Here is a 16,440-nt window from a genome sequence, read left to right on the forward strand (position 1 = left end):
GTGTGGCCCTCAAAAAATTTTTCTGATGTTTGGGAGCTCCACCTTTTGAGCAGGAACTGCCTTTAAACTTCTGAGTATGTTGTACAAATCATATTTATGTCACCAGTGAGCCTGAACTAGGTGATAGTGTGAGATTATAGCTGACCAGAAAGGATTCCTCAGAACATGAACTGGTCTGCCTAGTGCAGTACCATTAGAGTGCATGTGACAGTTCCGTAGGTTTGTTTGTTTGTGACACAGTCAAAAAAAGTATCCATTGTGGCTGAAAATATAATTTGTCATGGTTAAGAGGAAGGAGATTGTGGGTTAGGAGTCGGTTTGATATTGAGAGATGTAGTGTTGTATGGCAGTGAGATCATAGTCAGTGCAGTTCATTTATTTACTATGGAAATGGCATCAACAATGACACAGTATTAGGTTTTTTTGATGTACGAAAGTTGACTACAGATAATATGTTTAAATTTGTTGCCCCACAAAGACAGTGGGGTGCAGTATCTGGCAATGATGATGTGTCTCATGTGCTTGGATTTACACTGAGATGACAAAAGTCATGATACAGTGATATGCACATATACAAGTGGCAGTAGTATCCCATACACATGATATAAAAGGGCAATGCATTGGCTGAGCTGACATTTGTGGTGATTCATGTGAGAAGGTTTCCAACATGATTATGGCTGCACAATGGGATTTAACAGACTTTGAACATGGAGTGGTGGTTGCCACTAGACATATGGGACATTCCATTTTGGAACTCATTAGGGATTTCAATATTCAGAGGTCCACAGTGTCAAGAGTGTGCCAAAAATACCAAATTGCAACCATTACCACAGACAACACAGTGACCAATGGCCTTCACTTAATAGCTGAGAGCAGCAGCATTTGCATAGAGTTGTCAGTGCTAACAGACAAGCAACACTGTATGAAATAACCACCAAAATCGATGTGGAATGTACGACAAATGTATCTGTTAGGACAGTGCAGCGAAATTCGGTGTTAATGGGCTGTGACATCAGACGACTGATGTGAGTGCCTATGCTAATAGCATGACATCGCCTGCAGGGCTTGTAACCATATCGGTTGGACCCTAGAAAACTGGAAAACGTGGCCTAGTTAGATGAGTTCCAATTTCAGTTGGTAAGAGTTGGGAGAGTTCGAGTGTGGCACAGACCCTATGAAGCCATGGACCCGAGTTGTCGACAAGGCACTGTCCAAGCTGGTGGTGGCTCCATAATGGTGTAGGCAGTGTTTACATGGGATAGACTGGGTCCTCTGGTCCAACTGAACCGATCATTGACAGGAAATGGTTATGTTCAGCTACTTGGAGACCATTGGCTGCCATTTATGGACTTCATGTTCCCAAACAATGATGTAATTGTCACCAGGCCACAATTGTTCATGATAGGTTTGAAGAACATTCTGAATAATTTGAGTGAATGATTTGGCCACTTACATTGCACAACATAAGTCCTATCGAATGTTTATGGGACATAACTGAGAAGTCAGTTCATGCACAAAATCCTGCACTGGCAACTCTTTCACAATTATGAATGACTATAGAGGCAGCATGGCTCAATATTTCTGCAGGGTACTTCCATCAACTTGTTGAGTCCATGCCACATCGAGTTGCTGCACTACTCTGGGCAAAAGGAAGCATGGCATGATATTAGGAGGTATCCCATGACTTTTGTCACCTCAGTGTACTGATCTTTGATAGTATGTAGGACACAGGAGTCAGGACAGTGGTGGGAGTGAGTTGGGATAAAAACTCTGACCACTAGTTCAAGATCTGTCAATCCATACCCCCTACCAAGATGATGTTGTTGTTGTTGTTGTTGTTGTTTCCAGTCTGAAGAGTAGTTGGATGCAGCTCTGCATGATACTCTATCCTGCGTGGTTCTCATCATCTCTGCATAACTACTGCAACCTAAATCCATGTGGACCTGGTTACTGTATTCATGTCTCGGTCTTCATCTGCAATTTTAACTCCCCCCTCCCCTCCACCTCACCAGACTTCCCTCCAGTACTAAGTTGATGATTCCTTGATAACTCGGAATGTCTCCTATCAACCTATGCTCTCTTTTAGTCCTTTTGTGCCACAGTTGTGTTACTATCCAATCCTACTCACTTTATTCTCATTTGTTACGCCGTCAACTGATCTGATCTTCAGCCTTCTTCTGTAGCACCACATTTCAGAAGCTCGTATTCTCTTCCTGTGTGAACTGCTTGTTGTCCCCATTACACTTTCATACAAGACTACATGCCTGAGAAATGGCTTCAGAAAAGACTTCCCAACACTTAAATTTATGTACATGAAATGTATATGCAATTTACAAATATCGTTATACATCAGCTGTACCATGTACTGGTAACATACGTAAATTTTTGCAACTGAGACTTGAATCCGGATTTCCGGCTTAGCATGAGCAGTTGCCATAATGATTTAGTCTATCTGAGGATTCCTCCGTGACCAGTCCAAACTTCCATATATCCTATTGTCTTGTCCCATACTGCTCACACATTATGTGATTTCTGCACAGATAGAAACAGTGTTTTGCATGTCAGTTTGCCTTTGCTTTGGCATGAAATACGGCTATTGCAGTTTCTGTATTTTCCGTGCCTGTGTAGTTTGATGTAAATGTCATTTAGACATGCATATATGTCTGAAGGAACATACATTGCTGATGATCTACAACTCATGTATTTGCAATTTGTGAATGCATATTTCATACAACTGTAGACAGTCAGCAGTGTCTGTTTTCACATGTCTGAAGAATGTTTGCATCAAACTACACATACATTGTAAAATACGGACACTGCTATAACTGTACTTAAATTTATATTTGATATTAACAAGATTCTCTTCTTCAGAAACACTTAACTTGCCATTGCCAGTCTGCATTTTATACCCTGTCTACTTCAGCCGTCATCTTTTATTTTGCTGTCCAAATAGCAAAATTTATACACTACTTTTGGCTTCATTTCCTAATGTAATTCTTTCAGCACTGTCTGATTTAATTTACATATGTTCCATTACTCTTGTTTTGCTGTTGTTGATATTCAAGACATTATCCATTCCGTTCAATTGCTCATCCAAGTCCTTTGCTATCTCTGATTGATTTACAATGTCATTAGCAAATCTCCAAGTTTGTATTTCTTCTCCCTGTACATTATTTCTGTCTCCAAATTTTTCTTTGGTTTTCTTTACTACTTGCTCAGTATACTTATTGAATAACATCGTGAATAGGCAACAACCCTCTCTCACTCCCTTCTCAACTATGGTTTTCATTTAATGTTCTTCGACTCTTATAGTTGCAGTCTGTTTACTGTACAAGTTTGAATAATCTTTCACTTCCTGTATTTTAGCCTTACTACCATACAATTTCAAAGAGTTTATTCCAGTTAACACCATCAAAAGCTTTCTCTAAGTCTACAAGTGCTATAAATATAGGTTTGCCTTTCTTTAACCTCTAAGGAACCTGTCATTGGCTGCTTTCCTTGGAATAGGAATTACTACATTGTTCTTGAAGCCTGAAGGTATTTTGCCTGTCTCATACATCTTGCACACCTGGTGGAATAGTTTTTTCGTTAAAGTCTTCTTGCAGTGTCATGTATTCCATTTCATCTTCGTCTTCATCTACATCCTCGTCCATTTCTCTAATAGTGACTCCAAGTTAATCACCATTGTATAGCCCCTCTATACAGTCATTTGACCTTTCTGCTTTTCTCACCTTTGCTTAGGACTGGTTTTCCATCTAAGCTCTTGATATTCATAAAGCTGCTTTTCTTTTCTCGAAAAGTGTCTTTAATTTCCTGTAGGCAGTGTATATCTTTACCCTAGTGAAATATGCTTCTAAATCCCTACATTTGTTCTCTAGCCACTCCTGCTAGTCATTTTGCACTTCCTGTCAGCCTCATTTCTTAGATATTTATAATCCTTTTCACCTGCTTCATTTGCTGCACTATAATTTATCCCTTCATCAATTAAATTCAATATTGAAGTATATGCACTAGCAGAATATAAATGCAGAAAACACAAGTCTGAAAACAATTTATTGGACTCACCAAAACGAAACAATAATAAAATTTTGAAAAGAACAACAGACCTGATCCCAACTGCGGATTGTCACCAGTATACAATAACAAAGGAAAGACCTGACTCTCCATGGTAAGAGATCCCAATCAACAATTATACAATGTCAAGATGTTCGTCAAGTATACCAAGTCAACCGGCAAGAGATCAGCCAGCTAAGAGAGGCATCTGGCCGTGGCTACTGGGGTGGCAGCTCTGCATATGTCCAAGTGGTGCATCGAACTCTCTTTTGCCGGCAGTGCACCACCTTATTAAGCCCATTTGGCAGATGTATCTGTCAGAACTATTTGCGATCATGTGCCTGGCGTATCAAAGTAGTTCCTGTGCTAGCTGCGACCCCTGGTGAAGCTGTTCTGCAGGTTCCGCGAATGGGTAGTGGTCCCTGGCTGCTGTTGGTGGAGACCTTGTGTTGTGTTGTGTTGTGTTGTGTTGTGGCTGCTGGTAAATATTTGTTGACAACACAGAAGACAAAGGTTTTCCTGGTGAATATACGCCTTGTGATGCAGGCATTCTTTGTTGGTTGGACGTGAAGTGGGATGCTGATGCAGTAGGCTCTACAAGGTATGAAGTGAAGTGGGTGGCCATAGCAAATATCTCCTGTGATATCCAAGGATTTCTATCAGGCCTGCCTGCTTTACCTATTTGATCCTCTGAGGCCTCCACCACTTCATCTCGTAGCCTAATGCCTTGTCTGAAATTGTCAACAGCCTCTGCACTTTCCAATTATCCAGTTCCCATCTCCTTAATTTCCTACCTTTTTTCAAGATAGTTCTGACGAACCATGTAATGCAGATGGCAGCATTCATGAACTTGCTCTTTTCTATCTGAAATATATTCCAGCTCACCAGTCCTGAAGACATGCATCTCATCTCGCAAATGAAAACTCTTGCCCTCCTAAAACTAGACCAACATGAACAGTCTTACCTATGAATCTTATATTCCTGCATTGGAATACTAATAGCGTCCGCAGCTCGTGGTCATGCGGTAGTGTTCTCGCTTCCCACGCCCGGGTTCCCGAGTTCGATTCCCGGCGGAGTCTGGGATTTTCTCTGCCTCGTGATGAGTGGGTGTTGTGTGATGTCTTTAGGGTAGTTAGGTTTAAGTAGTTCTAAGTTCTAGGGGACTGATGACCATAGATGTTAAGTCCCATAGTGCTCAGAGCCATTTGAGCCAATACTAATAGCCATCATGATCACAACAGCTGGCATAAAGCTTCCTCAACAATCCCTTGTAGCCACCAAACTAAGTGTTGCCAACTTGCTGTAACTGTCAAACCAATGAACTGGCTGCCCCCCCCCCCCCCCTCCTCTCCCCACAATAGAACCAAAACATAGTTTTCAACGTATCCACAAATAACTACAGTCCTACAGCGTTTTCAGTTGCCTCTAAATACCTTAACTTCAGCAACACACCCAAATTTAGTCATGCTTGGCTTGTTTGTGATCTGCTGTCATTCGTGAGGAGCCATAAGTAGAAACTATTTTTGGTGACCCACCCAGCAGACCAGAACCATTCCGAAGCTGACTGTGAATCCTGCCTTACTTCACTTGTCTCTCTGTGTGACCATTATTTAACTACACTCTCACCTGTCTATCCCCTGATAATGTTCTAGGTATTCTTAACTTACAACTTAGCCTCATCCTTATACCCTGAATTCCTCCTCCCATTGAGACCAACCTTGTAGCTGCAGAACATACTGCCATCTACTAACTCCTAACAGAATGATCTGGTCATGTTTACTGGTTGTAGAGGCTCTGCCACTGTCATTACAGACAACAAAGCTTATCTATCAGATGCATCCACCTAAAAGCCTCTCTGCAGTTATCCCATCCCAGGTGCCCAGCATGACCTCTAATCCCTTGTCAAATCACTAAAGTCTTCCCAGGAAATGTTTCCTTAATCTGTTTTCGTTGAAGCACACTCACCAAGCAATGTGGTGCAGTGGTTGGGATTATTGGGGTCCTAATCTTCATCTTGCTGTTCAGATTTAGATTTTCCATAGATTTCATGAACCAGTTAGGGTGAATGCCAGAATAATTTCTTTGCAGGGAGGGGGGGGGGGGGGGGGGAAGCTGAATCCCCATTCTTGCCCAGTCATTGCGTGTGGACCATCTTTAATGATCTTATCATTGATAGGTTGCTGCCACTGATATTTTATACCTTTTATTTTTCAACATTGCAAACATTCTAGCTTTCCACATTTGCCAAGATCATTAGTCCAGGTATAGATGTCCCATTGTGTCTGGCTATTTATACCCCACTGACTAATCTTTTAATAAAGGAAATAAATGCTGTCAATGAATGTGTGTTCAGATTGTTTTTCAGTCATTTTTTTCTGTTCATGATTTGGCACAGATATTTTCAGATACTGCAATAAAGATCAAAAGAAATAAAAAAAAAGAAAAAAAGAAAATGTTGCAAACCCAAAGTAAAGTGCAGTCTCTACTACCAGCGTATCAAATATCTGAACTTTCATCTAACAATATGAATTGACAACTGCCCACATGGAATTGAGTGAAATAGAAAAGGGAAATGGCTATAAGGTGACACTAATGAGATGTATGGTAGAATAATATTTTGTATAGTTGTATGCATAGAAAAGTAATGGTAGCACAATTGAAGCATTGTAAGAGATAAAAGAAAAGGATTCAGTCATCATTACAAATTGTTAATTAAAAAATCACAGAAGCTTGCTCATAGGATTTAAAAAATTGTCATTCACGCTAAATGGTACTAAAATAATTGTTGTATAATATTCCAGTCAAGGTAATATAATTGATTACTAACATATTTCTTATAGTGTTTCAACTTAAAAGCAAATAACAAAAACCATAACTCAATCTTTTCACATAAAAGAATAAAGAATCTCAGTCTACATAAAGTGCTTGGTAACAAGCACATAAGTAGCTTCACGACAATGTTTAAAAGAAATAAAAATCGAATTACATTAACAAATAAAATTAAATCAGGCAGATCATTGTAGCAGTGGGATCACACAACTTAGGAAGACATGCTATGTACTTTCCAATTACCTAATTTATATACAACAGGACATCTTGTAGCTACAATTCAAATTACAGTTTCCTAATGTGCATGTGTTTTATAGAAGAAATGTTTTTCTGAGGTCATACAAAATTTGCTGTTCATGTTTTGTGTTGTTGTGTGGTGCAAATTTAATGCACAAAATGTAGAGTTATGTAAGTTACATGTACATCCACAGTTCCTGTTATGAAACTAAACAATTATTGCTCTAGTTGAGCAATATTGTTGCTTAGGTAATACAGGAAAATCAGTTCTTATCATCAGTGACAAACCTGTTCAATCATTGTGGATTCCTTGTTAGTCAGCAGCTCTACCCAGTAGTCATATTAGTCCAAAGGATTCACACTGCCTCATTCTTATTGCTAAGATGGGTGATGTTGTGATACTCAAGTAGGTATGAAACCTTGTGAGAGTTGGAGAAAATTAACTGTCAGGTAATACAGATTTGGTGGCATTTTTTAAAAGGTGCATAATTCTGTGTACCATACCCCTACACATTCGGTGTCTTACATCAGTGGGAAACTATGTCATTGGAATGGAATGTTAATAACCTGCACTCCATGAAATCAAAAATGCAGGTGTGGTACATCTCTCTGCAGCCAGATAGACACGATGAAGTTAATCTCACCAGATTTCACGTAGGCTACTCCACTATGACTCATAGTTCATCTCTCTAGTGATAAGACCCATCAGTAGTGATACTTGTGACATACCACACTTACTGATTCATGTTTTAGTTCATTGTATTTTGTTTGGTGACAACAGGGCAACCCTAAAATTAGCTGTGTACTTGCCCTCTATTTTAGGAAGTGATTGGATGACTGTAGTGCAGGTTTTAAAATATTGACTGGGCATAGACTTTAACAATGATCAGCGTAACTGTCTTCTTCCCATATTTTATGCTTATAATTAACTAGCTTCATATATCAGAAAAATCATTTTCTTATCATACTGTTCATTATTGGGAAATATCTTATTTTGTGTGTGTCCAAGGTTTTGTTATTGTCTTGAGTGAATGGCTAATATCTGTTTTTATACTATTGGTCAGCAAGCTACACTTATTTGAAATGCAGTCTTAAACCCTGTAGTTTTGTTATAGTATGTTGTTTCAACATATTGAAAGAAAATATTTTATACATTTCTAGCTCACCTGTCCAAAAATAAATTTTTTTGGCTGCTAATAAATTCAATACTCAGTGCCCTATACTCAACCAACCCATTAGATTAAAAGTTTCTTCTTTCAGTTGATGTGATAGTTCACACCACTTTTTATTGCTATTTTCAGCTGAAATCAAATGGGCAATTTCCCCGATTGCTGCCATCTGTAAGTGATGTTTCTGAAATCGTACACATCCTGTTGTTGTTTTTTTTCCTCTTGCAGGCTTCTGCTGTTAACAGTAGCTCACTGAAGTTCATTGTCATTTTGTCTTCAGATGACCCTCAGTAATGGAAAGCTTTTCCTGACAAAACTCCTGAATATTTTATTCATTGCTTTGGTACTGCCAAAAGATATACTTTCACATAGTGTTTTTGTGTTACCTTTAGGACTGGTGTATCATAACAGGTTCGTCCAACAGATACAGTGATTAGATTACCACATGGTAACAGAAAAGGTATGACATTCATCATTTTATGTGATGAAGGTGCCATAGGATGTACACAAGAAGTGTGCAAAAAAAGTTCATTTCATTGATATTTCTCAGATCATTACATATACTTTGAAATAAAATAACTTGTGAAGAGACTAATCTGTAACAGAATTACAGGCCCTTTGTGTTGAATATTTAATATGAGTGAACTCGTGGGATCTTTGTAAATAACCATTGAGGAACTGGAGAGCCTCATTTGTAATGTGTGCCGAAGGGCAATGGTGCATGAGGACTCACTGGCATGCTGCAGTAAAACAGTCTGCAGTCCAAGTAAACAAAGGAGTAACTTGAATAATGGTTACCACTGAAGTTTAGTAAGGCCTATTGTGTTTGGGCTCTGAGGCAGAATGGTTCCTACATCCATGAAAATAGTGCTTTGATACAAAGATTTTAATGCCAAAGAGCTAACATTCTGCTGCCATTCATGGAAGAAAATGCAATGGCAGTAGCAGAGAGGAGGCAGCACATGGTCTAAATGCTTGCTTCACTCTCCAAATTCCATAGATATTAACAGTATTCAATATTTGTGTTATCACAGTCATTCCTTGCATAAACTCTATAACATTGCTATAAAATCTTGTCAGATGCTTAGACATGTCCATCCGCAGATTGTACAATCATCTTTTTGTGCCATTTCCACAAAATGGTAGAAGAAAATGTTCCTTCCAAAATATCACAATCACCTTGTAGATTGAAATGGCCTGAGAAGATTTTACTATGGTTGATTACACAACCTGCCAGAATACAGGGAGAAATAATATGCCTCCTGAAATGTCACAAGACACCCTGTAACTGGTAACACAAGAAGATTTTGTTGCATTGACATGTCATAAAATGAACACTTAATTGAGGCACTTCCAGTTTATTTAGCTGATACAGATGCTGAAAATTCTGCTCATTCTAGAGACGAGCTTGTGGTTGTAATAATGTCATAGGACAGAATGGTTTTGGATGTGTGTTTGTTACACGAGTGATGTGATTGTGCAGCACTGTCACACATAAAGCACTTGTTTCATATCTATCTTAGTTTACTGGCTAAATTACCTGTGTTAAGGAATTGAAGATAAATGATAATGCATTAAAAGATACAGAACTGATCACTAATAGATATCTGTCAAAACTTCACACACGACTTCTATGTATGTTGAGGTTCAAAGCTGAGCTCTAAGACAGCGGAAAACTGGACTTCTTCAGTTATTTTTGTGGTCATCTTTTCCATAATACCCATAACAAGTGCCACTAGGCTAGAGTGAGCTATTGTTTTGAATGTTACACTCCTTTCTTTAATCTTACAGTAGTTTGGATGACGTAACTGACACATGGGCAGCTGTTGAGGATGTTACCCAGCTGTTGTCACCTTACCCCTTATACAAGTCAAAGAATCTACAAAATTGCAAAATGAGGCAAGCTAGACTTCTTTTCTACAATAGAACATGATGATTTGTTTCTTTTCTATCTTCAGGTTGTATGATGCAGCTACAAATGCTGTGATGGCACAGTATGAAATCCACCGGATCTTGTACTACAGCAGAGGAACAGTAGGAACTAAGGAGGCGCCATGTTTTGCATTTACATGGTCTCATGGAGAATCCCACGAATCAGCCATATTTCAGTGCCATGTATTTAGATGTGATATTCCAGAAGCTGTAAGAATCTATTATAAACCACTTATTCTGAGTTCACCTTATATATTTTTATATTGTATAAATCAACTTTGAAAACACATTTGTAAACAGAAAATCAGTCGTAGCAAAAGTGCACTATGTGGCCAAATATCTCCTCGAGACATCTATTGCTGTTTGCTGCAGATGCCAGTCTTCTAACTGAATGATGCTAGCTCTTTTTGCTTCTATTACAAGTGTTCAAGCTTCATGGAACACATTCCTTATAGTTGTCATTTTCTGGAAGTAGAATTTGTTTTTGTTCTTCCCATACATTTAGTATGTGTTGCCGAATTTTTGAGTGATTTAATACCCATAGAATCTACACCAGTTCATCACAAAAGTGTTTGCTAGGCTTTGGTGTGGGTCACTGCATAGAGCAGTTTAACAAATCATCACAATTTGTTTGAAACACAATGCAGTGGTTTTTGATTTATGCACATTATCTTTATCATGTTGGTCAAGAATAGTTCTAATTCTTGAAGTTTTGCCATTCTCTAAAATGGATTCAGAAACGTGCACATTGCACCGTTGAATAAAACTAATGGTTGAGACCACACCAGGAAAAACAGCTCCTGACCATAACATCATGTTTATCAAATTTACTGTTGCCCCCCCCCCCCCCCCCCCGCCCCACACACACACACACCCCTGAGTACCATGTCCTCATCAATCCAGAGACCTATGATAACATTATTTGCATTATTTTAGGCAATTTTGCACGTTATTTCTTATCAATGTCTTCTGCACTACTTGATTGGAGTAAGTCATGTCACCTTTCAACAGGTCATTGTCATCTTGGCATGATGAAAGTCTTCTGCAGTAATTGACTAGAATGACCTTTATTGATTCATGTGGGAAGTTATATGTTTACTGATCAGTATAAGTTACTTACTTAGGGTTGTCAGAGCAATGATTGACTGTAGTGATTCTCTGATCTTTCCCCTTCATGATATGGCCAACAGTGGACACGTGCACAAGGAACTCCTTCAGAATCTTTCTAGAGGAATGACCAAACTTGCGAGTCCCTACCATTGGGGACTGTTTGATGAGCTCCTCCATTAATTCTGACAGAAAAACGCTCTTTTATGTTAGCATATTGCACCTGGTTTTATGTACCCTGGAATGCGCTGCCTGACATCACAAAGAACACATAATTTGCGTTTCAAGGAGACATTTGGTTACATAGTGTACTTGTAGACATAGCATGATGAAACCTGTATCCAATGTAAGTTTGTAAAAAACTTGAAGTATTTATAATAGATAAATGATACAATTAAAGTAATACATGAAGTATGCTAATTTTGCAGAGTCTTTTGTGAACTATATGAAGGCACAATTTCATTGTTCTCATTTTCCACACCTGTGTGCAGAAATTTTTTTCATATGAGAAACATTTTCTGCTGACCTCTATATTGTCATTCCATTTCTGTTCATGGGTGGAACATGGAGAGAGTGCCAACTTATTGTAATTAATCTTATTTTATATTCATTATGCTTGTGGAAGCAATGCGTTGGTACTGTAGGATTTTCCTAGATTCCTCAGTGGGTACCATTTTTTTGATCTTTTGCAAATAGTTTTCTGTGATTAAAGTACCATTATTCACCAAAAATTTCTTCCACTTCTGATGTTTCAACTCTTCCGTGCCAAGCTTGCATGAGTCTAAGAAACCTGTGATCACTATGCCACCCCATGTTTACTAACCAAATAACTGTATGACATACTAAAGCAACATTTTGCTATGGGGATAAAATACACAGTTAATACAACTAAAAAGTATTTCTAAACTTATTTTCCATTCAGTACAGCATATTTGATCCAATAAGAATCAAATTCTTTTTGTTTCTTCACAAAAGAAATCTGCTTCCAATTCTACATAACACTAATTCCCTGCACAGTTAAAAACTTTATTAAAAAAGAATTTATTCGCTTCAAGATACTTTTTTATATTAGAAAACCGAAAAAGGCACATGGAGCTGAATCTTTCAATTCAGGTGGGTGAAGTCTTATTTAAAATTTTTTGCTTGTGCACGTTTACACTTGCAATGCCTTATGTGTGAGCCATTATCTTGTGATATAAGATCACTTCTTGTGAACCTATCATCTGCTTCAGTTCACAATGGAAATGGTTGTGTAATAAGAGCTACTCGTTGTTTTGTAACCAGTCAATCATTATTGTAGCATGTGAGCTCCAAAACTAAACAGCTGGCATTACTTTCTTCACTTACTAAACAATTTTCACCTTTTTCTTTGTTTCTGCACTTTCACATTTGTCTTTCAAAGTGTTTTGAATTTATTTATTTATCTAGGATATTATGGTATTTCCATGTTTCACCCCCAGTCATATATTTTCATCAAATGTCTTCCAGATTATGCATAATCTTCTCCCCCTACACTCCAGTTCGCTCTAGAACTATACAGGGTGTTTCAAAATGAACATACCGGTTTTAAGATGTTTTAGCATATATTACGTTCAACTTACAGTTGTAAATAATACACCAAATGAAAGAGCAACTCAAACAGTTTTGTTTGTATACCTGCATGCAATGGGAAGAGTATGGAATGACAAAGAGTGACTGAAAAACGTGTTGAATGAGTGTGCTTAGCCCCAAGAAATATCCCCACGGAAAGTTTATGGGCCTTTCTGTTTGGTGAATCAACTGTAACTGATGTTTCTTATCTTGGTGTGCTACAACTATGGCCCATGCCTCAATGGGAAGAAGCTAACTAACACGTCTTTATTTGGGAGCAAGATGGTGCGCTGCCTCAGTGGCATAACTCAGTACATGACTGGTTAAACGATGTTGTGTCTGACTGATGGATTGGGCACAAGGGGCCAGTTGACACAGAATTTTGTGCATGACCACCATGTGATCATGCGTATTTGCCTCCGATACCATCTGATCTATCTGGCTTTAGAAACAGTATCATTGCAACAGCTACTCCTGACACATTGACCAAGGTTTTGGAACAACTCGCCTATCCACTCGATGTGTGACCAGTGTTCACACTGAATATTTGTAAGAAAAAGTGTTTGTGTTTCTCTTTCATTTGGCATATTATTTATAACTGCCAGGTGAATGTAATATGTGTTACAAAGCCTTAAAACCCATATATTCATTTTGAAACACCCTGTATATGTGGAACATCATGCATGGTATTAATGTAACCATCTGCAAGATTCGTACCATCTCAACATCTATAGAAGGTTACTGACATCCTTATGATACTATATTATAAAATTTGCTGGTAATTTCTTCAAAATAAACCTGACAGGCATTGGGGACTTGAGAAATCAGCAGCTTTAGTATGACCAATCTAGTACTTATCATATTCATTTTACTTGTAGGGTTGTGATAGATGTTTTTGTTTAGCACATCAAAGTATCGCCTCTACTGTAAAATTCAAGTTTCTTCTTGCATATGAAATTTTCAAACAACTTACGAGAATGCACCCGGGTGACTCATGGCAATGATAATTTGTACAGCTTTTTAGCAAATCCGAATTTAGTCCATCCAAATAATCACTCGACTCTGGAAATGGAAAAGAATGGCTGCCTTCTCTTCCATTATGTGTTATTCAGGAGTTTCAGATAGGTGGTATACTGGGACATGCCATTTATTGGGAGCCAGCTCTCACTGATCTGTATCTTCAGGCTGATAGTTGTTGCCATCTGGCTCAGCATGAAGGATTACTTTATACCTTGGTTCATAGAGCCCCTTTCATCTTACACGGTGACAGTTTGTCAGCTGATTTTAACCCAAATCAGAGTTACTCTCTGTCAGAATGGTTCTAGTCAGAGACTGATCACACATGTGGTATGCTGACAACAAATGACAAATCGAGTAGTGATGAAAATAACGAGGTGGCGCCTAAGTTGATGCCTTTTTACCTTGTGCAGGTAGCATCTACGACAGGATTGGTCATATTCTGTAGAAACCTTGTTTGAAGATTTTTTCCACCATCTATGATTATGCCGTTTTAGGGTCTGTAAAGGTCGATCTTGGTTTGTATAATGTTGGTTTTTACCATTGCAGTTGTGACATGTCATACATTGGTCAGATCGTCAGGACTATGGAGGACCAGTGTATAGAGCATAAGCATCACACACACTTACAACAGCTGAGCAAATCTGCTATTCCAGAAAATTGTCTTGATACCTGTCATCCTGTGGAATATAACAACACAGAGATTCTGGTATGCACTTCCATCTGTCTGTATGGTTGAGATTAAAATACCAATTGAGCTTATAATTAGGGATGGGGTTTTTGGTTGAACTCTGCTTGGAATTCTGCTCTGACCTGGCCAAAAAACAGAGGCATAGAGTTAAGACTACTTGCTCACTTGTTGGTCATTAATACTCACAATCAATAACTTCTGAGGTTGGTCATCTTTGGTTGTGTGGTGGTGCTAGTTGTTTATGGTGTGTGCATTCTTTCTCTGTTTATGCCATCTGGTTGATAGTCAGTTAACCTTGGCTGCTAAGGGCTTAAATTCCCTTGCACAGTGCTGTCTCCTTGCATTTGTGCAATTTGTTCACCTGTCAAAATATAGGGTATTGTTGAATGTGTCACCCAGCTGCATTCACATGAGCTCTTTTATTATTACCGTGTACTCTTTGTGGAACCCCATAAAGATGATGAAATGTTGTTTCAAATAATGCTGAGAAAATATCTACCTTGTAAGTTAACTGGAATAATTGGTGACTGGAAACCATTTAATTTAATTTACATAACCTGTGTTTTTTAGGGTTTACCTAGCAATTCCTAACCAAAGATTTTTTCAGGTGGGCCAAGTTTCTGGATGTTTCTCCAAGGCATTCCAGCGTGTACCAAAGAGTCTTATGAATTCAGTGACAAGTCTTTCCAGTCCAGCACAGTCAGATGAAGTGTTCATTTTTCAAGTTACAATGGCAATCAAAGAAGATGATGGTCATGTAAGTGTCAGTTAATGAGTTCTTTGATGTGACATTTTATGTCTACTTATGGGTGCCTCTTTTTGAACCACTGTCTGTGGTGTGTAAGTGATGTCATTTACTTCAAATTATTCAGGTTCTTTTATCAATAATCTTTTGACTGATTTGATGTGGGCCACCACAAATTCCTCTCCTATGCCAGCCTCTTCATCTCAAAATAGCACCTGCACCCACTGTCCTCAAATTATTTGCAGGATATTACAGTTTTTATCCTTTATGACCCCCTTTAGTACAATGGAAGATGTTCCTTGATATCTTAACACATGTCTGATCAACCTGTCCCTTGTTCTTGTCAATGTTTTCAGCTTGTTCCTCTCATTACTGATTCTGCACAGACCTCCTCATTTCTTATCTTATCAGTCCACTGTATTCTCAATATTCTTCTGGAGCACCACATGTAAAACACACTGATTCTCTTCTTTTACATTTTTCCCACAATCTGTGATTCACTTCTGTAGATGTCTGTGCTCCAGATGTACGTTCTTAGAATTTCTTCCCCAAATTAAGTCCTATGTTGTATACTAGTAGATTTTCTTTTTTTATGAATGTCCTCTTTGCCTGTGCTAGTCTGTTACATCCGTCATGCATAATCTTGCTTCCAAGATAGCAAAATTCCTTCACTTCACCTCCTTCATGGTACCCAATTTTGATGTTAAGTTTATTGCTAATCTCATTTCTGCTACTCCTCATTACTTTTGTCTTTCTTTGGTTTACTCTTGATCTATAATGTGTACTCAGTAGACTTTTCATTCTATTCAACAGTTCCTTGTTGATAACCTAGCTTGAATTTTAATCCCACTCCTGGACCTTTTTTATTGACACCATTACTTCTCTGATGTATGGCTTGAACAGTAGGGATGATAGACTGCATCCTTGTCTTACATTATTTTTAATCTGAGCACTTCGTTCTTGGTCTTCCAACCTTATATTTCCCTCATGGTTCTTGCACATATTATATATTACACATCTTTCCCTACAGCTCACATCCATTTTCCTGAGAATTTAGAACATCTTGCACC

General features: G+C 38.4%; 1 protein-coding gene across 4 annotated transcripts in view; it reads left to right on the forward strand.

The window, feature by feature from the left end:
* LOC126248802 (rab GTPase-activating protein 1-like) overlaps positions 1 to 16,440 on the forward strand; it is a 185,686-nt gene that overhangs the window by 20,958 nt on the left and 148,288 nt on the right. For all 4 annotated transcript variants that reach the window (XM_049950193.1, XM_049950196.1, XM_049950195.1 and 1 more), the window contains 2 exons: positions 10,247 to 10,430; positions 15,233 to 15,382. In XM_049950193.1, coding sequence (XP_049806150.1) covers positions 10,247 to 10,430; positions 15,233 to 15,382 — 334 coding nt within the window. The remainder of the gene's footprint in view (positions 1 to 10,246; positions 10,431 to 15,232; positions 15,383 to 16,440) is intronic.

Source organism: Schistocerca nitens, chromosome 3 (assembly GCF_023898315.1).
Source record: "Schistocerca nitens isolate TAMUIC-IGC-003100 chromosome 3, iqSchNite1.1, whole genome shotgun sequence".
Taxonomy (NCBI): Eukaryota; Metazoa; Arthropoda; class Insecta; order Orthoptera; family Acrididae; genus Schistocerca; species Schistocerca nitens.